The 23,063-nt window shown below is 46.0% G+C and overlaps 1 protein-coding gene across 1 annotated transcript in view; it reads right to left on the bottom strand.

Moving 5' to 3' along the window:
* Nucleotides 1-23,063, bottom strand: part of TESC (tescalcin) — a 48,664-nt gene that overhangs the window by 2,765 nt on the left and 22,836 nt on the right. Inside the window, exons 2-7 of the mRNA XM_084819674.1 lie at nucleotides 14,282-14,351; nucleotides 4,222-4,302; nucleotides 2,806-2,945; nucleotides 974-1,035; nucleotides 771-878; nucleotides 456-503 (exon numbers count right to left, since the gene is read on the bottom strand). Coding sequence (XP_084675800.1) covers nucleotides 456-503; nucleotides 771-878; nucleotides 974-1,035; nucleotides 2,806-2,945; nucleotides 4,222-4,302; nucleotides 14,282-14,351 — 509 coding nt within the window. The remainder of the gene's footprint in view (nucleotides 1-455; nucleotides 504-770; nucleotides 879-973; nucleotides 1,036-2,805; nucleotides 2,946-4,221; nucleotides 4,303-14,281; nucleotides 14,352-23,063) is intronic.

Below are 23,063 nucleotides of genomic sequence, written 5' to 3'. Positions count from 1 at the left end.
CCAGCTGGAGTCCAGCAACATCCGTAGGGACATATATTCTCCACCCCTGCTGTAATCTCTCTTGTTATTACATGTTTTTTTAATCCCACCCATTTCCTCACAACCACCCTAGAGGGTAGTTTAGGCTGAGAGAGAGTGATTAGCCCATGGTCACCCAGTAGGCCTCCTGAATGAGTGGAGACTTGAACCTGGGTCTCCTTACTTCCAGTCCAACACTCTAACCACTCCGCCACCCAGTCTCTTGTGGGTTGTTTGCGAACTGTGTGTTAGAAACGTGCTACAATCCTCCACTTACGTCTTTTTCAACAATTTCACATCTGCGCTTTTGGAAATCAACGTCACATACACACACACACATATATATATATATATAGGGGGAGGGCTGTGTGCCATCCCATCCCCCCGGTTGGCCTTCACCACCACAACCAAGTGAAAACACAAGGACCCGTCCCAACCTTAAGGAAGTCCTCAAACGTGATTCCCTCGTACACTTGGTCTGGCTCCTGAAATTAGAGAAGAAAAACGTTACTTTGAGAGCGGACATGCCTACAAAGCAAGGACGAGGCGTTTGAGAAGGTGTGGGGAGACACTGCAGCTTGGATCCAGACATCTTCTATGCAAGCCTCACCCCAGGCGGGCAAGTGCAGAATGTTACATCCTCCTTGTTATTTATACAGCTCCCCAGGTTTCCTAGGTGCCATACGAAGATGTTACAACAGCCCCTGCAGTGGGCACCACGGCCCACCGCTTGAGGCTAAAGCTCATCCTACCATTTGTCCCACGCAGATGCTGGCAGCCTCCATCATGGCTCCATCTGCTATCGACCTCACCGACTCCTTATCCAGGTGTGGGTTCCTTGAGAGCATCTCTTGCACCACCTGGCAGGGAGAAGCAAGCAAAACCAGTTGATGCAGCAGCAGCGGGTCATGCGGAGTGCAATTTGGGAGAGCAGGAGGCCAAAATGATACGTTACATTCCTGTACTCCTGGAGAGTGATCTTCCCATCACTGTCCGCATCATACATGTGGAAGAGGACTAGGAGACACAAGACGAAAACCAGCAGGGTCAGACAGGGCATCCTTGGCTTGAGAGCGATGCCACCAACAGCACAATCCGATGCATGTGTGCTCAGAAGTAAGTTCCATTGTGTCTAATAGCGCTTACTCCTGTAGTAAGAGGGCTTGGGATTGCGGCTCAAGCACACGCGCATGGCAGACCTGCATTAAATATCCCCGCTTCAACAATTCAAAGGAAGGGTGTCCAATTCTGTGTCACTTTAATTCCCCAGTCACCATGCATTGTTGATTTTCAGAGCACACCCATTAAATTTAAAGGGGATTTACAGCAAAATCCTATAATGTCCACTCAGAAGTGAGCCCCTTTAAGTTCAAAAGGGCTTACTATCAGGTAAATCAGTATAGGATTTCAGTCTCAGACAAATGCATGGATCATAGCTGACGGCCACGATAGTGCCCAAGGTCAAGCCAGAGAGATCATTTCTTGTCCAATTGAAACTGGAGGGAAATAAGAGATCAGGAAGAAAACTACAGATTTCACCCACAAATGTCAACATTATATTATGTTCCTCAGCAACTGGCATACATAGGCATACTGCCTCTGATACTTTGATAATATAGAATACTGGCTATATTCATATAGACATCATGAATATTTTAACAGTAAAATAGCTAAAAATGCACAACGACAGGTGCAGGTAAAAGTCAATTAGTGAACAGAAAGTGAACCAACTTCAAAATAATGCACAAGGGTTATAAGGACAGACAAAACATCACGACCCTGCTAAAACTTCAGTCTCAAATTACAAGGGCAATCATTTAACATTATTGTTTGCCATTTTTAGCTGTTTTATAAATGATTTTATTGCTGCAATATTGACATTTGTCTGTAAGATTTGTAGTTCTTTCCTGATTGCTTATTTTTCTTCGGCCATGATAAAACCTCCAGGTCCAGCAGCAGTATGCCTCTAAATATGAGGTGTTGGGGAGGGGGGCAATGATGGGAGAGGCCTGTTGATCCCATGCCCTACTTGTGGACTTCCCAAGGGCATCTGGTTGGCCACTGCAGGAAACAGGATGCTGAACTAGATAGGCCTTTGGTCTGATCCAGCATGGCCCTTCTTACATTCTTACCTGCACCTTCACATCCTTCATCAAGAAGAGTCCCTGAGAAGGTTGCAAAAAGTGCCTTTTCTTGAACATGCATCCCAGATGCATCGCTATTCTGTAAGCATTTATCGTATTAAATACAGAAATCCTGTGACTTTCATTTGCTGACCATGTATGGTTTTATTGTGATCTTGGATGTTTATATTTGTTAGCTGCATCAGGCATCTTTGCGATTAACAGGCAGGATATAAATATTTCAGCCATTCACGATCCTTATCAATGCACCTCGCACCAAGGGTTTGCAACAGATGGGATGACTTAAAAATCAAAGATAGAAAAACTGAAAGGCCACCTATTACACTGGGAGATGGGAGCGCACACACTTGAGCAGATATGGGTGAAGAGGATAGCTTCAAGGGATACTTCGCACCTACTTATTGGCTGGGCTCACAGGACACCACAAGCCGGAGTACGTGGTTAACAAACTATGACTTGTTAGCCAAGCTGGGCTCACGCAGCACAACCACCCACGGCTCAACACGTACTCTGGCTTGGCATGTTGTGTGAACCAGGTCAATGCCTTTAATGCATGGTGTACTGCATGAGGAGTGCCTAAGGTACCCCAACCAGTCCCTCTCCCAACCCCCCCTGAAAACCACAGGCTTGACCCTCCACTTACATTTCAGCTTCTGTTTCCTGAAGCGATCGAGCTGCTCTTCATTCATGTTCATCTCAATGGGTCTGAAATTGGACATAATAGTCAGGAAGTCCTCAAAGTTGATCTCATCCACCAGCCCCTCGGATTCTTCTTGCAGGTTCCTGTAGACACAAAAGAATTTACTACCAGATTTTCTACCCACATCAGTTGCTGTCCCGCAGCAGCCTAGAAAAGTGAGTTTGCAAAGACAGCCTCACTTAAAAGTGGGGGGGAAAGACTCCCACATTTCATGTGAGGGTGTTCCACCCAGCGTCTTAATTTACAGAATGTTTAGCGCCGCCTTTTGACAAACGTCATTAAGATAGCTTATGAAGCAAATCCATCTAAATATGCAATACATTACACATCCATCTGTTATATCGACTCCACCTTTCTGTTTAAAACACACACACACACACACACACACACAAAGCAACTTACGAATAGTAAAATGGACAAGTGCTACGAAACAATCTTTAGAAGAAGAAATCTTTATAGGTGTGGCATTGCCATCTGTGGGTGCATTCTGCAGGACAGGGTTGTGAGTTGGGGGAAATGCCAGAAGCAGGCAATTGTGTTATTTTATATTTTTCACAATTTTGTGGAGACAACAGGATAGTAATTTTCTGTTCTAGGTAGTCCCAAATCTGCTCCAGATCTGAGTTACAGCCAGCCTTTAAGTTTTCAGAAATGAGAGCCATTCCTTCTTTGTTCCAGAATGCTAGATGTTACCTGATATCTTACAACACCTACCACAGAATGATTCATTCAGTCTTGAATCTCCTGTTTGGGTCTAAACTGCAGACCTGATGGTCATAACTTTGGTTTATTTGGGGGACTTTTCTGTTCTTCCGCCGTCTTCCCCCCTCCCCCCTTAGCCTTATGATGACAAGTTCTGGAAAACTCAAACGCTTGCACAATATTGTGGTATTTCCCAACTGTGAATTTTGGATTTTTTCCCCTCATGGTCCAGGTTGGAATCCCTGCTTTCCAAACTGAGATGGGAAGACAGGGAAAGAACCAAAGCCCCTGTATCAAAATAAAAAATATAACTGCAAGTAGCAGGATAAAAACTGAAGCTCAAAACATTTTAAATACTGCTAAAATCTCATGAAAATAAGACAAGGCTTAGGTGGCACCTAAGATGGCAATGCAGGTGTCTGGTGGAAACTGCCAACGTTTGGGTGCCATTATGTAAGGCCACCAAATCCCAGCTTTTTGGCAGAACATATGTGTGTTACATAGATATTTACAAAGAAGTTTGTGAAATCCACCCTTGACATTTTAAAGTGTATGTTTCAAAATAGCTCATGGATCTAGAGGTTGCTTGGAGAGAGTAGCAGCTGTTATTATTATAAAGGATTACCCCAAGGAGATGAATTTCCCACCACTTTTTACCTCTTGTCAAAAAAGGCCTGGACGATTTTGGACCTAATTGGATTGAACTCCAAGTCAGGGATGCGATCAAAGTTCTCCTTGCTGTAGAGACAGAAAGCATAAGAGAGTGAGAAACTTCACCAAGACAAAACAACGGTCCCTCCAAGACTGGAGACATAGAGGTCTGTGGCAGGGTCTGTGATGTTTTGCATTCAGAAGATCCCAGGCTCACGACAACTCTACACAAATCAGGATTGCCCACCTAACTCCTAAAAATGCACCTTTTCATCCAGGCTTTCCCTGGGCTGTAACTGCTGTTGGGTTTTACTTTGGTTTTACATGCTGCTTTTAAACTTTTAAGTTTTATATTAGGTCTTATCATTGTATTGTATTGTATTGTATTGTATGGTTTTAATCGTTGTGAACTGCCCAGAGAGGCTCAGCTGTTGGGCAGGATAGAAATGTAATAAATAAATAAATCCCATGCTGACACACACAGCCTACAACACACTGTGTGCATTCTGAACCCCTTCACTGGTTTCCGGTCTACCCTAGATCCCCAAAGGGCAACTAAAATAATCAAAGGGCTGGAACATCGCCCCTATGAGGAATGGTTGCAATGGCTGGGATTGTTTGGCTTAGAAAAAAAGCGAGTGAGGGGAGACATCATAGAGGTGCACAAAATTATGCATGGTGTGGAGAATGTGGATAGGGAGACATTTTTCTCCCTCTCTCAGAAGACTAGAACCCACTGGGGTCACCCCATGAAGCTGACTGGAAGGAGATTCAGGACAGATAAAAGGAAGGACTTGGTCACACAGCACAGAGTGAAACTATGGAAACTATCTTCCACAAGTTGCAGTGATGGCCACCAGTTTGGATGGCTTTAGAGGGGGATTGGACAAATTCATGGAGGCTAAGACTATCTATGGCTACTAGTCCTGATGGCTTTATGCCACCTCCAGTATAGAGGCAGTATGTGTATGGACACCAGTTGCTGGGGAACATGGGCAGGGGGGTGCTATTGCACTCATGTCCTGCTTGTGGGTTTCCTGTGAGCAGCTGGTTGGCCACTATTTGAACATAATGCCGGACAAGATGGGCCCTTGGTCTGATCCAGCAGGGCTCTTCTTATGTTCTTATGCTCCCTGAAATGACTCCACTTATTTTCCTTGCTGCCCTTTATGCCTGGGACTGCCTCAGGGAAGGCCTCCCTGCAATCACCTCCATTATCCCCTTTACGCCCCTCTGCAATGCTCACACAAAATCATAGAATCATAGAATAGTAAGGTTGGAAGGGGTCTACAAGGCCATCAAGTCCAACCCCCTGCTCAATGCAAGTCAGAGCATCCCAGACAGATGGCTGTCCAGCCTCATCTTGAATGCCTCCAGTGTGGGAGAGCGCACCACCTTCCTAGGGAATTGGTTCCATTGTCGTATTGCTCTAACAGGAAGTTTTTCCTGATGTTCAGCCGGAATCTGGCTTCCCATAACTTGAGCCCATTATTCCGTGTCCTGCACTCTGGGATGATCAAGAAGAGATCCTGGCCTTCTCTGTGACAATCTTTCAAGTACTTGAAGAGTGCTATCATATCTCCCCTCAGTCTTCTCAAGGCTAAACATTCCCAGTTCTTTCAGTCTCTCTTCATAGGGCTTTGTTTCCAGTCCCCTGATCATCTTGGTTGCCCTCCTCTGAACCCTCTCCAGTTTGTCTGCATCCTTCTTAAAGTGTGGTGCCCAGAACTGGACACAGTACTCCAGATGAGGCCTAACCAGTGCTGAGTAGAGGGGAACTAGTACTTCCCGGGATTTGGAAGTTATGCTTCTATTAATGCACCCCAAAATAGCATTTGCCTTTTTTACAGCCACATCACATTGTTGGCTCATATTCAGCTTGTCATGGACAACAATTCCAAGATCTTTCTCGCTTGTAGTGTTGTTGAGCCACATATCCCTCATCTTGTAACTGTGCATTTGTTTTCTTTTTCCTAGGTGCAGAACTTGGCATTTATCCCTATTAAATGTCATTCTGTTGTTTTCTGCCCAGCGCTCCAGTCTATCCAGATCACTTTGAATTTTGTTTCTGTCTTCCAAAGTATTAGCTATCCCACCCAATTTTGTGTCATCTGCAAATTTGATCAGCATTCCCTGCACCTCCTCATCCAAGTCATTAATAAAAATGTTCAAGAGCACTGGGCCCAGGACTGAGCCCTGAGGTACCCCACTTGTTACCTCTCCCCAGTTTGAGAAGGTCCCATTGATAAGCACTCTGAGTCCAATTCTGTAGCCAACTGTGGATCCACCGGATCGTTGTTTCCTCTAGCCCACTTTGAGCTAGTTTGCTCATCAGGATATCATGGGGCACTGTCGAAAGCTTTGCTGAAGTCGAGGTATATGATGTCTACAGCATTCCCACGGTCTACAAGGGAGGTTACTTGATCAAAAAATGAGATCAGATTTGTCTGGCAGGACTTGTTTTTGACAAATCCATGTTGGCTTCGAGTAATCATGGCATTCTTTTCGAAGTGCTTCCACCTTTCCACCAAGGTGCTTCCACCAAAATCAAATATTGTCATATCACCTCCAAACCTGTGCCAAAATTTTATGCTAGTTTTATGCCACAAATCCCAATTTCTGTGCCACCACCAAAAGCATGAAAATGACATACACTTAGGTGGGGCCTGGCCAAAGCAAAAAATCCACATTCTCATATCTCCTCCGAACCTATGCCAAAGTTTTGTGCTAGATTTTGGCGGAGGTTCAGAGAAGATACGAGAATGTGGATCTTTTAGCACTCGTGGTCTGGAGTTTCACTGGATTGGGGCTGAAATCTGGCTTCTCACCCTTGGTGACTCATCCCTGATGTCTGCAATGTTCTTTTGCAAACAAAGGATGGCGGGTGCCTCTGTCCAGTTGCCCTGACAGCTGTGAAAGCGGCCTCCTGCCTGCCTCCCTGCAGGACATCGCGTCTGCCACCTTGAAGTGATGCTCATTTGCCCATACTGTGACTCTCTGTGAATTTCCTGCAGAAAGGTCAGCTTTTGGCATGGCAAAGGGCAGTTGGCTGAGCGGGAGGAGAAACAGAAACCAAAGGAGGTATAATCCTTCGAACCAGGAATCAAACTATAGTGATACAGAGAGAAGTTGGGCGCCACCATTTGCAAAACAGTCCCCCCGCCCGGCCTCCTAAACATCAAAATCCAAAATGGATTATTAAAACACACATTTCTGGCGATTTTATTTGTAATTTGAGTGTGTATGCATGTGCGTACACGCACACAGGGCGTTACCTCTCCCCAGTTCCCAGCAGGGCTGTTGAGCCTCGTTTAGCCTGAGATCCACATTCCATTTCGGAGAAGCTCTCGGGGCCACATTTCAGTGGTGGATGGGGCTAAAGGCAAAAGGGATGAGCCCCCCACATGCCAGCATAGTTTAACTGAAAGCTCTTACTGCGTAACTAATCCTTAGAAAAGGCATTTCAAGATTGTAAGAATGGGTGGGGTGGGGTGGGGTGGACAGCACAAAAGCCGTGAAAGCACCAAAATTGGTTGCCAGAGAAAAGCGGTGGGGACATGTAAAGGGAGTGAGGACATCTGGGGAACCCCAGATGGCAGGACTGGGACTCCAGTTGGGCTGAATTTGGCCCCAGGGCCAGAGGTTCTCCACCCCTGTGTGTGTGTGCGCGCGTGTGTGTCCGTGTGTGTGTGTGTGTGAGAGAGAGAACGAATGAACTGTGGTTATTTTTATGTTGCAAGCCTGATGGAATCTGACAGGTAATTCTTGTAACTGGATTTTGTGTAAAAGGAATCCAAATTGATCACTGGATTTTAATGGTATTGCAATAATGCATTTTATATTTTGATGTGAAGAAGGAGAAGGAGAAGAAGAAGAGATGCATGTTTGAAAGTTTGGGGCTCTATCCTCTATCTGTACATTACATTCAGTGAGGGACAAACCTCCCTCAATTTCAACTCTTTGTGATGTTTCCTTGCAACTACTGGGGGGAAAACAACAACTCGGGTCTTCTCTGGTAATCCTACTGCTAAATCACTATCCCTCTTTTGTCCCATTTTTTGTCTTTGTAGGATGGCTGCTCAATAGGAGTACATAGAGCCCCTTTGTTAGTTTTTAAAAGGACCTTAAAAACATTATCTTAGGGTGTAATCCTATGCATGTTTAGACAGAAAAAGAATGTCCTACAACTCCCAGCATTCCCTAGCTAGTTATACTGGCTGGGGAATGCTGGGAGTTGTAGGGGTTTTGTCTGTCTACAAGCATAGGATCGTGCACTTAAGATGCAATCCTATGTATATTTAGACAGAACAAAGGCCTATAACTCCCAGCATGCCCCAGCCAGCGTAACTAGCTAGGGAATGCTGGGAGTTGTAGGACATTCTTTTCCTGTCTAAACATGCATAGGATTACACCCTTAAAAGTGTTGGGAGTTGGGTTTTAAACTGCTTGCTGGCTCGTTTTTTGTGTGTGATTGGATTTTTAATTTTGTATTAAAAAAAATACAGTTTTCATTATCTTTTGTAAGCCACCTTGGGAGGGCTTTGACCTGAACGGCAGCATATAAGCATTTTAAAAGAATGAATAAATGAATAAAATTTTGTTGGTGTGAGTTGCTCAAGTTGTTTTCAGTTTGCAGGGCTCAGCCCCCACCTCACGGTCTCGGACAGTGAAATCTCAGAGTGGAGAGTGGATACATCATAGAATTATAGAGTTGAAAGGGCGCTTGAGGATCATCTAGTCCGACCCCCCTGTTCAGTGCAGGATCTGCAATGCAGGATGCAACTGACAGTTGGCTCTGTTGGACCTCTGCTTTAAAAACCTCCAGTGAAAGAGAGTCCACCACCTCCCAAGACAGACAATTCCACCGTCAAATAGCTCATACTGCTAGGACGTTTCTGCTACCGTCTCTGGTGTGCAGAGAGCAAACTTCAGGTCTGTGGGACTTGAATACAAAGAATCAACACTGGAGGAAACCAGAAGAGGAGCTGGCACCCGGTTTTCGATGAAAGCTGGGAAGTTTGGAAATCATTGAATAGACTGCGTACAGGTGTAACAAGATCTAGAGACACTTTGAATAAATGGGGTTATCCGGTGATCTCTGCCCTTTGCCACTGCGGAGACTTGCAGACAACACATACGTATACTTGCCCTTTGGGCCCTGACCAATGTACACATGAGGACCTTATGACAGCGCGACAGAACACAATTCATGTTGCTAGTTTGGGGGCGAGATTTGTCTAATTTCTATATATTTTAACTTCTGCATTTTATATTTTAAATGTTATGTGTGATAGTATGTTTTTTCATTGTGATGCTTCTGACACGAATAAATAAGGTCTGTGGGAGTTACTTTGGGGTGGTTGTTTTCACTAGAAGCCTGAGATCCACCAGCTGGAGTCTGGTAGAAAAGAGCCCCTGTCCCCCTCCAGTGTTTGCATCAGGACCGGTGTTAAGGGCTGGCATGGTCAGGCACCTGCTGAGGGCCCAGACCCCATTAGGGGCCCACTGGCAAGAGTCCCTGCTTGCTCCTCCTCTCCACCCTTGCATCCTGCTTGTTCACCTGCCTCTCGCTCTGGCCCAGACAACAGCGGTGGTGAGAAGGAGAAGCAGCAGATGCCGCGGCCGACTTGCTCATGGTCTCTCTGCCTGTCAGGCAAGCAAGCAGTGGCAATGATGAAAAAGAGGATAAGCAGTTAGAGCAGCTGGTGGCAATGGTGGGGAGAAGATAGACTCACAGGGGAAGGGGGCCCGTTGGGGGTGTCTTGCTCAAGGGCCCTCCAATTCCTGGAGACAGTCCTGGGTTTCATGCATCTCTAGGCTCCCCCACATTTTTTTTGCAGGAGGTTTTGTTTGTTTGCACAGCTGGAATTCCATGCACAATTGGCTCTCTGGACCAACAGTGGATTAAGGAACAGCTGTTCTTGCTTCAGGCAGATGACAGAGAAGCCATCCTTCTCCAGACCATGATGCCTCGACTCCTCTTTCGAAGCAGCACATTTTGAATGGATAAAAAGGACTGTGCACTGGAGATAATGATCTGGGTTTCCATTAGAGCAGCCTTCTTGCAAAAAAACACATTGCCTGCGAGAACAAAATTTCATTAAGAGAGAGAGAGAGAACAGGGCAGGAGCAGGCAATTGATTAGCAAGCCACTGTCTGGCTGGACAACCAGCTGCTCCAGCCCAGGAAGAAACCTCAGAGACAAATCTGGATCAGGACCAGTCTCCACTGGAGACTGCAGTCTCCCTGCTCAATCCTGCACTGAGCCGGGGGTTGGACTTGATGGCCTTGTAGGCCCCTTCCAACCCTATGATTCTATGATTCCACATTACACCCACATGTTAGTTCAGGGCAGCGGGGGGGGGGAACCTGTGACCCTCCAGGGGTTCTGGGACTAACATGTCGCATCGTCCCTGACCAATAGCCATGCCAGCTATGGCGATTGTGAGTTGGAATCCAAGAACATCTGGAAGGCCACGTATTGCCCACGCCTGGGTTGGAGTGTCGACTAGAACTGGAGCTACCCAGGTTCACTTGGTGACTTTGGGCCAATCATTATCTATACATTATCTACTACACAATGCAGAGGAAGAGAAGGAGAGTGCAACACAAGAATGCCATTCTCTGCAATGACCCTGTTTTCCATTTCAACCTAAGCTACCCTGAGTTTTAAAAATAAAGTCAAATATAATTTTTATTTATTTCATTTATATCCCAATTTGCCTCCAAGGCATTGTATGTTGTCCCCTCGTCCCCACCCGCACAACAGCCCTGTGAGGTAGGTTAGGCAGTGAAAGAGGGACTAGCCCAAAGTCACACAACGAGCTTCATGGCTGGATGGCGATTTGAACTTGGGTTTCCCCAGCCCTACTCTTGATGCTCTAAATGCTACACCACCAACAAACGAGATCAAATTCCATTTCCAGTTTCTATTCCCTTCTCACTGTTGGCTTTGAGAGGCTGAGCCTGGTTCAAGTTTTGCCTCTGCTATGAAGCTACTGGCATTAGCGAAGTGATTCAGTCTCTGTCTCTGTCTCTGCCTCTCAGCCTCAGCCCCTGACCCAAAATATTGGGATAACAATACTGGCCTTCTTTACAGGGTTGTTGTAAGGCTTACAATAAGATAGTATATAGCAGGGGTCCCCAACCTTTTTGTACCTGTGGGCACATTTGGGAATTTGAGAAACAGCTGTGGGTACCACCACAAAATGCCTAATCACTGGATCGCTGCTTTGGCATCTAGCTGTCTCATCTATGGATCTTAGGCTGCGTCTTATTCAGCAAAAACGTTTATTTCATGTCTGTTGAGCACTGCAACGTCTCTTTAACAAGGGATTGTCTAATTCAGCTAATTGCTGATGGTGCAATACAGCTAAACCTTTTAAACATAAGTTTTGGCAATGTCCAGTAGTTGCTCCTTTTTGGGAGGAGGTTATTGTTACACAAATAAATTTATTACACAGGTGGTTATTATTACACACAGGAGGCTATTTACCCAGGAGGATATTATTACACACAGGAGGCTATTTACCCAGGAGGTTATTATTACACACAGGGGGTTATTTACCCAGGAGGTTATTATTACACACAGGGGGTTATTTACCCAGGAGGTTATTATTACACACAGGGGGTTATTTACCCAGGAGGTTATTATTACACCAGAGGCTATTTACCCAGGAGGTTATTACTACACCGGAGGCTATTACCCAGGAGGTTATTACTACACCAGAGGCTATTTACCCAGGAGGTTATTATTACACACAGGGGGTTATTTACCCAGGAGGTTATTATTACACCGGAGGCTATTTACCCAGGAGGTTATTACTTCACCGGAGGCTATTTACCCAGGAGGTTATTATTACACCAGAGGCTATTTACCTAGGAGGTTATTACTACACTGGAGGCTATTTACCCAGGACGTTATTATTACACCAGAGGTTATTTATCCAGGAGGTTATTATTACACAGGAAGCTACTTACCCAGGAGGTTATTATTACACAGGAGGCTATTTACCCAGGAGGTTATTATTACACTGGAGGTTATTTATTATAACACAGGAGGTTATTCTTACACAGATAGATTTTGCACTGGAATAGTCTTTAATATTCAGTGATGTACATGGTCTTTTAAATTATTTACCTGCTTCATGGAAATTTTTAAAAACGGTCAGCGTAAATGGATTATCTGCATCCTTTTGACAGCTAAAAGACTGATATTACAATGTTGGAAGGATAAACACTCACCTTCTGTCATGCAAAGGATTGAGGACCTTACAACGCTTTCAATATTTGAGCGGGTGGCATATAGACACCACCTTCAAACTGATACTTACTTCAATATGTGGCCTGCTTTTGCTGAAGTCTATGAGTAACTGCTAGGAAGTGGCATGAATTTCAATTGTATTCATTGCTACAGAGATATACAAATCCATGTATGTGTATTTTAAAAATGGGGGGAATTATTTATTTATTTATTTGGTTATTGCATTTATATCCCACCTTTTGTCCTCTTGGAAGGTTCCCAAGGCAGCTTACATTATCCCCCTCCTCTCCATTTTATCTTCAAACCAGTAACGACCCTGTGAGGTGGGTTGGGCTGTGAGTCTGTGACTGGCCCAAAGTCACCCAGTGAGCTTCCATGGCCGAGTGGGGACTAGAACCCGGATCTCCCGGCTCCCAGTCCAACGCTCTCACTGTGCACTGGCCACATCCAAACATATTTTTGTTTAAGTTTTGTGGGTGCCACATTGGGCACCATGTTGGGGACCTCTGGCGTATAGAAAGCACTTAGAGCCATAGAACACATGCTTTGCCTGCAGGAAGTCCCAGGTTCAGTCCATGCCTTCTGCAGATAGGGGTGGAAAAGTCGCCTGTCTGAGACACTGGAGAACTGCTGTGAAGGCCATCCTTCCCCACCACGGTGCCCTCCAGATGTGTTGGACTTCAGCTCCTATAATGACATGGGCTGAAAATGATGGGAGTTGCAGTCTGATGCATCTAAAGCACACCAGGCTGGGGGAAAATGGTGTAGACCAGGGGTGGGCATAAGGCAGATCTCCAGATGTTTTGGACTACTACTCCCAGAAGCCCCTGCCAGCATGGTCAATGGGCAGGAATGTTGGGAGTTGAAGTCCAAAACACCTGGAGATCTATTTCCTACCCACCCCTGGTGTAGAAAATACTGAGCTGGATAGACCAGTGACAACTTCCTATATTCCTAGTATTTTAAAAGCACTATGTAGATGTTAAGTAGCATTAATTAGTTATAAAGACCAAGGGGCAGAGAGAGGGGTTGCAGCATGTGCCCTAATAAAAGTAACAAATGGGGACCTGCAACAAAATGTTGCAGCACAGAGTGCTCCTGGATAGCCATGGCCTCTTTCAGGATATTATATTCCATCCCCCCACCCTCACCCAACACTCATCTAGCATTCCATGCTCACTGATACTTAGTCCTCATCACCAGTGGAACTAAGTAAATCTAGACCCTGGAGTTAATGATCCTAGGGAGGGCAGGGGCTTTATACAGCCTTGTGTATTACTTTAACTGTGAAGCACAGAACTAACATTTCTCTCCCCCACTCCCACCACTCCATGCTTTACAAATGCTTCTGCATATGTTAGAATGTTTGCTAACCCTGCTTCAGAAAAGAGATACTCTGAGCATGTGCAGTTCTGCATTTGAAGCTCACTCAAATCATAGCACCATCCTGACTACAGGAATAAAATGGGAGTTTGCTTCTGCTGTCCTCATCGCCTGCCACTCTCTGGGTAGTCATGGGGGGGAGGGGTACGGGATCTCTGACTTCCACCCAAGGTGCAGGCCCAACTCCACCCCTTGTCCTCATAGGGCTGTTTGGGGGGCTCCCAAGGCTCTCTGGGGTTTGTTTTTTTCCTAAAGATGTTTTGCACTTCTGCGCAGCTCAGGCTGCCCCTGGGCCTGCTGCTTGTGCAAATGGGTGGTGCTCTTTTGGCTACATAAGGACCCAAACTCAAGAGAATGCATTCCCTATGACTTAGTAAAGAAGCTAACAATTAAGAAGACAAGGAATTGGAAATACTTTACCGAATGGTTGGCTGGTCCCCACTCAGCTGCTTGAATCTCCGGTGCAGATTCTCAATTTGATCTGAAGTGACTACCAAGAGAAGACAGATAAGCCTTTTGTTAGTGACCTAAACATATTATTATTATTATTATTATTATTATTATTATTATTATTATTATTAGTTGTTGTTGTATTTAATATGGTATGCAACAGCAAGAAATTTACAAAACAAAATTTCACATGCAAAAGGTTCTTTGCAATTATTACAAAGGCTTGAATACGTTTGCTACCAATAGGACTGTTTGTATAGGAACATGTGCCAATATACATCATACATTGTGCTACCTCCAGTATCAGAGGCAGGATGCCGATGTACACCAGTTGCTGGGGAATATGGGCGGGAGGGTGCTGTTGCATGCCTGTCCTGCTTGTAGGTTTCCTTTCCTGTGGGCAGCTGGTTGGCCACTGTGTGAACAGAATGCTGGACTAGATGGACCCTTGGTCTGATGCAGCAGGGCTCTTCTTATGTTCTTACATGGTAATATCCCATTCTACTTCTAAGTAAGAATGTCTCTCCAGAATGAAGAGTGACCTAATTTGTTCCAGGAACAGTTGTTTCATTATCAACACACAATATGAAAGGGAACCAGTTTATAACAAATAAATCTTTCTTAATTACCACTCTAGAGACTCTTATTTGTTGCGTTTGTTGCCTGCTGCCATTTGGCAAATTCTTGCAAACCACCCATTAATTGCATATCCTACAGATGTTCCCCATCCAGCTGGTTGGCCACTGTGTGAACGGAATGCAGGACTAGATGGACCCTTGGTCTGATCCAGCAGGGCTCTTCTTATGCTCTTACATGGTAATATCCCATTCTACTTCTAAGCAAGAATGTCTCTCCAGAATAAAGAGTAACCTACAGTTGTTCCGGGAATGGTTGTTTCATTATTGATCCACGACGTGAAAGGGAACCAGTGTTCAATGAATAAATCTTTCTTAATTACCACTCTAGAAATTCTTACTTGTTGCATTTGTTTGTCAGCTGCTGCCTGCTGCCATTTGGCAAATTCTTGCAAACCACCCTGTAATTGCATATCCTACAGATGTTCCCCATCCAGCTGGTCGGCCACTGTGTGAACGGAATGCAGGACTAGATGGGCCCTTGGTCTGATGCAGCAGAGCTCCTCTTATGTTCTTACTGCAATCACCCTTCTAGCTGCTCCCAGTGGTAGTCTCAGAAGGTCTTTTTGGTTGGAAGATGGAGAAATGCTAGTTGGGGGTCTTAGAACTATGACTTTATCATTTATAGCTGATAAAAGCTTGAATACAGAATCCCAATATTGTTGAAGTTTGGCATGTACGCCACATATGCTACAGTGTCCAGTGGATAGTACAACTTCTTCAACACTTAGGAGAGAGGCTACTATTACGCAGTGCCATTTTACTGGTGTGAGATGCCACCTATGAATCACTTTCAGATTTGCCCCTCTTATCCAGGTTGATATTGTTTTGATAGGTGGTTTATGACAGATACCATCTGACCAGAACTTTCTAGCTCTGACCCACAATGGTTTTCTGCCTGAAGAGCAGATTGCACGCACGCACGCACGCACGCACACGCACACATGAAGTCAAGGTTCATAGTATCCAGGTCTGGCGTCAAGGGTAGGCATACTTATGCACCTATTGCTCTGGCCCAGATGATGGGGGTGGTGAGAAGGAGGAGCGGGAGATGCCACAGACTGCTTGCTCCCTGGATCTCTGCAGGTCAAGCAAGCAGGTGGGAGCAAGGATGAGAAAGAGGATGAGCAAGAGCAGCTGGTGATCACAGTGGCGAGAAGACAGATCCACTGAGGGAGGGGGCCCTTGAGGGTATCTTGCCCAAGGGCCCTCCAAAACCCGGCACACTTTTTAAAGCTGAGAACCACACTGCAAAATTCAGAGAAGCACAAAACCCAAAGGATGGCTGCATTTGTTTGCATGCATTAATCCAGGAAATGCAAATCTAGTCAGGTCGCTTGAAAATGCAGACTGAACAAAGTCCTTGAGCATACCCAGTGCACACTTGTGAAAGGGACAGATGCATCCAAGCCAGCCTTCCCCAACTGGTTCCTTCCAGATGTGTTGGGCTACAACTCCCAGCATCGCGCAGATAGCCATGCTGGGAGTTGTAGCCCAACACATCTGGAGGGCACCAGGTTGGGGAACAGTGGTCCAACTCTAGCGTTCCTTTTGCTTTATCTACTGGCAGTAGATAACTGAAAAATCTGACTTAGAGTCTGAAGGTGAAAATTAGTGCCTCTTTGCTCTCCATGCCTCTTCCATGCCCCTAGTGAGGTTTTCCAAATTCCCTTTCTGCCACCATATCCACAACCGAATGACCCCTTGGCCATCAGCTTTCCTGCTTTTCCGGCCTCTCTCCCTCCAGCTCCCCCGTAGCACATAGCCCCTTTCTTTCCCTAGTGAATCTTCCACAGCAGCAACACTGCCCAACGGATTCCCCCCCCCTCAACAGTTAGAATGTTCGTGAGCATTCTGTGATGTCACAGCAGCTCAGCCAATGACAAGATGCAGATCACAAGAAATCTCTTACATCAAACGAATGCGGTCGGCATGCAACAAGGATGACTTCATTCCATTTCATGTCTTTCTTTTAGAAAGGAGGAACCCGTCCGGAGATTGTTCACACATCTCCTATGTAGCCTGCAGTTTGGCCCTGATACAAAATGCTGGGAAGGAAACAGCTTGTTCTGGAAAATCCAAAGTTGCTATTTGCATTTCAAGGGAAGCTCTCCTTGGTGCCAATGGAGGGCTTCCCTTGAAATGTAAACAGCAGCTTCAAACTGGTGGTTTTTGTTTGGACTGTGGTGGGAAGAGAGGAGTTAAACTCTCACTCCTGGCCCCCCAGCCAGGGTCCTGAGGCTGTTCAGACTCTCCTGCCCCTGCTATGCACATTACAAAATATGTGCATGTCAGTTGCATTCAAGCAATTAACATCATGTCTAGCTTGGCCCCTTCTCTGGACTGCAGCCAGGGGAAAGGGGTGGGGTTAGGGGAGGGAGTGTGGCCATCTGGCTGTCAAGGGCTCCTTGGAGGGCTCTCTCAGTCTAATCCAGTAGCCAAGTCCAGACGCAGACAAAGGGATTCTTTTCAAAGCTTTATTCTTCTTTAACAACTTACAACTCTACAGGTAGCAACTAGATCTGAGCAGCAGCATCCCTACGCCCTAAGCTGGAACAGTTGGTCCCCGTTTGAAAGGCAATTACTGGCAGACCCCTGAATATAAGGACTAGGGAGAGTCCCTCCCCTTTTCCCTTGGATCCTCTGGGCGCAACTGTTCTTTGAGCGCCAACCGGGCGCTACGCCTCCTTTCCGCGCTCCCCATTTGGCGCTGCTCTCTGCGTCTGCGCCGCGCATCCAACCAGTCTGCTATTGGTGCTGGGTCACTCCCTGGACTGCTTTCTAATCTAGGAATGTTGGTGGGAGGAATCTCTGTCAGCTGCGGGCCCTGGGAAAAAGGGGTGTGCTCCTCTCCCAGGAGCGACTGCTCTTCCTCCAAATCAGAACTACTCTGGGATTCTATGGGCTCAGTGTCCACCTTGACACTGGCAAACCTGAGGGCTGGATTTGGCCCGCAGGCCTGACATTCGACCCCCCCCCCCAGTTTCCCCAACCTGGTTTCCTCAACACTCAAGTTTCCCCAACTGGGTGCCCTCCAGATGTTTTGGACTACAACTCCCATTGTCCTCAGCCAGCATAGCCATGCTGGCAGGGATGATGGGACCTTTATTCCAACACATCTGAAAGGGACCAGGTTGGGGAAGACAGGTGTGTATATATACCTCCCCCCCCCCAGGTATTTGTTAGTTTGGCTACTATTTCTTGTACTATGTTTGTGTCAAGTCAGTCAGGGCCAAAGCATATGCCCACCCTTACTTGAAAGCAGCTGCAGGAGGAGGGGGGCTTTGGCGTTTATTGGGAGGAGTTAACCCTTCTCCTGCAGCAGTTTTCCTAATGTAGATCTTACCTCTCCTGAAGCTGCTATGATAGGGCAGTGGAGGCTGGTGGCACCAATGTCAGTGGGGCCTTCTGGCCTTCACGCAGAACTCTAAAGGAACTATCCAAGGCGCTGAGCCTATTCGGGGGATAGGGTTCAGCACCTTGGATAGCTCCCTTTGAGTTCTAACTGGTTCTGACTGAAACCTGGAGCAGATTCACAGCCCCATTGACATCAGCCGCCATTGCTCTAGGGGTGACAACCAAAGCCAGGATGGAATGGCTGCTGGATTGAAAGGCTCAGTGGAGGCTATGATGATGTGCCATACTTGAAGTGTCAATATAGTCTCTTGGCCTCTTTTTACTGTATCGTTTGGATTTACTGATTTCTGTTTGAGGGGTTTTGGCTCACTTCGCCCTGCTGTTAGCATGTTAGTAACACAGGTGGGACTGGGACCTGCAACAAAACGTTGCAGTGTGGAGTGTTCCTGGTACGGGTTCCAGCCAGCCATGCCCCTTTCCAGAAGATTCCATTCCATTCCCCACATTTTCTGTTTCTTCCCCCTCCCACCGAACACACTTAGCATCCTGTGACCACTGAGCATGCTCAGTCTTCATTCGCCAGTTTGGGGGCTCCTCCCCCCCCCCACAAATTTTTGTTGCAGTTCTGCAAACAATGTAAATGTAACAAATAAATGTAATAAAGAACAAACGTTGGCATTCCTCCTTGTCAACCGATACCTCCCCTTTTGTGCAAAGATGGTCAGGTGCCATTTTTGGCTACATAAAAATAGGCAGTCAGAGAATAGGTTTGCCATTAGTAAATATGACAACCGGATCACAGAACTGAAAAAGGCCACCATGATCATCAAGTTGCACCTCCTGGCTGGCAAAAGGAATCAAACTTAAATCCCCCTTCATTAGAAATCAGAGTTTCTCCTCTCTGACTCACTTCTAGCCACAGCCAATCTAACAAGCAAGAATGTACAAACAGCTCATTAAATGAATCCTGGAGTTGTGCTTCCATTTCCCTTCTCTCTCTTTTAGTGCATGCACAAGTAAAGCAAAAATAAATAAATAAAAACCAACCTGCCCTTTTTGGCCACAGCTGATAAGGTGATAAATGCTTTGGTCAATATTGGGGGTGGCTATTTGCAAGGTTCTAATATGTAGTTGGTACAGGTCTCGCCAATACAGAGGGGAACGCCTGGTGATAATCAGTGCCAAGAAAACACACACACCCCTAGAGACCCAAGAAGGCACTTAATCCTCCATCTCTGCCACTGATTTAGGCCTCATGCCTTCCTCTAAGAGTAGACATGTTCCCAGGGCTCAGAAAAGAATGAGGACTCAGATCGATTTGTGCCTGGGGTGGCCACTGATGAATTGTGAAAGAAAGGACCTGTATCACCAAAAAAAGATAGGACAGATGTGCATATAGGTTGAATATGCTAATTTATAGGTATAGATGCAAATTTAGAAATAGAAATCCCATCAAGGTGGCGGTGGGGGGGGGGCGGTGGGAGACTGTGATCAGGTGACCAGGTGCTTGCCTATTCAGTCTGCTGTCCAGGGGTGAACTGTCGATGGACAACTGTATTTACGGTCCATCATCATCAATCTTTCAGCCAAAATTGGGCTGGACAGCCCTTCAAATAGAGGATGCTCCTCTGTCAGCCCTTCAAATGGGGAACTCTCCTCTGTAAAAGAGGACACACGGCCACCCTATGTTCTTCCCATCAACCACACACACACACACACACAACTTCTTCAAGGCCAGCTAACAACCAATGCTTGTTTGGAGGATCAACTGCAGCTCATGAGATAATGCCATCCTGTGGGGTATCCATCTAGAGCAAAGAGCCTTACATGCACTGCCAATCCCTATACCCCAGATAAACTTCAAAGTTTATTTCAGGGCCAAATGAGACATTACCCACCCATGCAATTGACAGTTGCATGAATGTTGGGCTTCGGTGTGTGCGCTGTTCCTGTTTTGGTCAGTAGCAGGCACATGGGCAGGGTGTGTGTGGAATCCATTTTGAGACCCGGGTGGAGGTTAAGAATATAAGAACATAAGAAGAGCCCTGCTGGATCAGACCAAGGGTCCATCTAGTCCAGCATTCTGTTCACACAGTGGCCAACCAGCTGCCCTCAGGAAACCCACAAGCAGGACATGAGTGCAACAGCACCCTCCCGCCCAAGTTCCCCAGCAACTGGTGTACCCAGGCATACTGTCTCTGATACTGGAGGCAGCATATAGCCATCAGAACTCATAGCCATTGATAGCCTTCTCCTCCACGAATTTGTCCATTCCCCTTTCAAAGCCATCCATATTGGTGGCCATCACGACATCCTGTGGTAGTGAATTCCATAGTTTAACTGTGTCCTGTGCAAAGAAGTCCTTCCTTTCATCTGTCCTGAATCTCCCACCAATCAGCTTCATGGGATGACCCCAATGGGTTCTAGTCTTTTGAGGAAGGGAGAAAAAAGTAACTTCCTCCACACTGTACATAAGTTTGTACACCTCTATCATGTCTCCTCTTACTCGCCTTCCATAGTTTACTTCGCTTGCTTGTCTTTCATACGTTTGCTCCTTGGCTTCTGGGAGAAAGTAAAGGCCATAACTTTGCTTGAGGGCTGATTTTGTTGGTTTGTTTTGCTTCTGTCGGTCACCCAGGACACCACCACCACCATCATGGGACCCTTTCTGGCGCGCTGGAACCTCACTCAGTTACAGACGCTCCAAATTCCAACACACGACCTTTAAGCAGTAATGCTATTTTAAACATGATGCTAATTCGGCTATAGTTCCCGTCGCTCCTGCTTTTCACAAAAATGGAAAAAATAATTCCCCTGCATCTTGTTTTCTGCGTCTTCACTGTCAGTGGCTGACTTTTGACATTCTCACTGGCTGACATCATTATTGTCATGGAAACGTAGGGACCAGAAAAGCTCTGTACATCTGGAAGTTGGGTTTAGTTTTCTTTCTATTTTCTTTTTTAAAAACACGCATCCTCTTATAAACTTTGGGGAATTAATACTATGAACAGAAAGTCCGCACCTTGTCCTCTTCTGAGGCTGAGATTTTTCAAGGAGAGATATGTGTGTTTGGGGTGGGGGAGGGCAATAGAATAGACCAGGCTGTGGGAGGCTGAACTCCGGGGTCTTCCTTTCCCCGGGCCAGTATGAGGAGTGAATTTTGCTCAGTGGAGCTGTGAATCCATTCTGGATGTTAGTCAGAACCAGCCAGAACTCTAAAGGAGCTCGCCGAAGTGCTGAACCCTATCCCCCAAATGAGTTCAGAACTTGGATAGCTCCTTTAGAGTTCTGGATGGTTCTGACTAAAACCCAGAATGGATTCACAGACCCACCGAAACCAGAGCCACCAGCCTCCACCGGTTTAGGTAACGCTTTCTCTGAGCTTCCACAAAGTGATGCAGCTGTGGCTGGACGCCGGGGTCAAAGTACACACCCAAATGACAACCCAGAAAATGATGAGATGGGTCTGTGGCAAACAGTCCCAGAATCAGCAAATGATCTGGCACATGGATGCCAGGGCTAACGCTCTTCACCGCAGCATCCTTGTCCTCCCTCCTCCCTCCTTCCCTCCCTCCTTCTTCCTTCTCCTTCCTTCCTTCCCTCCTTCCCTCCCTCCCTCCCTCCCTCCTCCTCAGAGATCAATTTTATGATCAGGGGCTGGCCAGCTGGGCATGTACATGGTCACAAATGCCCATTTTATTCATTTTACTATTAAAATAGATCACCCTTTTCTAAAACAAACTGCTGCTTGTTCCCAAGTAGGGGCACAATCCTATGAGTGTGTAGGACTTTTTTTCGGTCTAAATATGCATAGGATTGTGCCCTAAATGCATTTAGCATTAGGGTCGCAGAAAGAGTACTTTATTTTATTCCTGCAGTCATGATGATGCTATTATTTAAGTTTACATTGTGAAACCGCATATCTTTGCATTCTTTCTTTTTAAATCAGGAAGGGTAAGCAGATAGTGGAGCAGGGAGGGCAGCGAGAAAAGAAATGTTAACTGTGTGCTTAACAACTGAAGTCATGCATATGGCAGTCTAAGGGGAAGCACCCCATAAAACCATTAGGTCCAGGGTCTAAAATTCCCGAGCTCCACCTAGGGATGTACAAGAATTTTGTTTCTGCTTGAAAACCAGCCAAACATGGCCCACTTGCAACCCTAAACACAAGCACAAACGCAATCACTTTTTTCGAAAAAGCTCACACGTTCTCAAGCTTGCGATCACAGTCACAAATGCTTCCCCTCTCAAAAAAGGACACATTTTCACACTTGAATCAATGGGGGAAAGCGCGCATTTGGGTGCATACTTGGAAAAATGCACGCCTTTCCCATTCGAAAATGCACATCTTTCTCATTCGAAAATGCGCACCTTTCCCATTCGAAAATATGCACACCAGCATGCTTGCATTTGGGAACAACCACAAAGCAAAGCAAGCAGCAAGGTAGAAAACAGAATTTGGTGAGGCATCACTCATTTGTCCATCCCGCCACTGCCTCAACCGTTTCATCTGTGAATTGGAGAGAATCCCTGCTTCTACCAGAGAGATCAAGTTTAGTACTTTTGCAAACCTTGCAAGAGATCCTTCTTAGAGTGACTGTCTCTAAGTGAACCTCTAGCTGCCTCATTTGTGAGACTTTCCATAGGGGCAGGTGGCCAGGTATTTGCATACCCCCTCATAAAGGGCTTTACTACAGGAGGCTTTTAACCTGCACCTTTACCAAGGCTTCTGTTTCTGGATTCTTTGCAGGATTAAAATC

The sequence above is a fragment of the Heloderma suspectum genome, chromosome 13 (assembly GCF_057233095.1).
Source record: "Heloderma suspectum isolate Gila_16-S chromosome 13, 16-S_ref, whole genome shotgun sequence".
Classification (NCBI taxonomy): domain Eukaryota; kingdom Metazoa; phylum Chordata; class Lepidosauria; order Squamata; family Helodermatidae; genus Heloderma; species Heloderma suspectum.
Note: the sequence above shows the minus strand (reverse complement) of the source record. Positions and strands in the feature narration are given on the sequence as shown.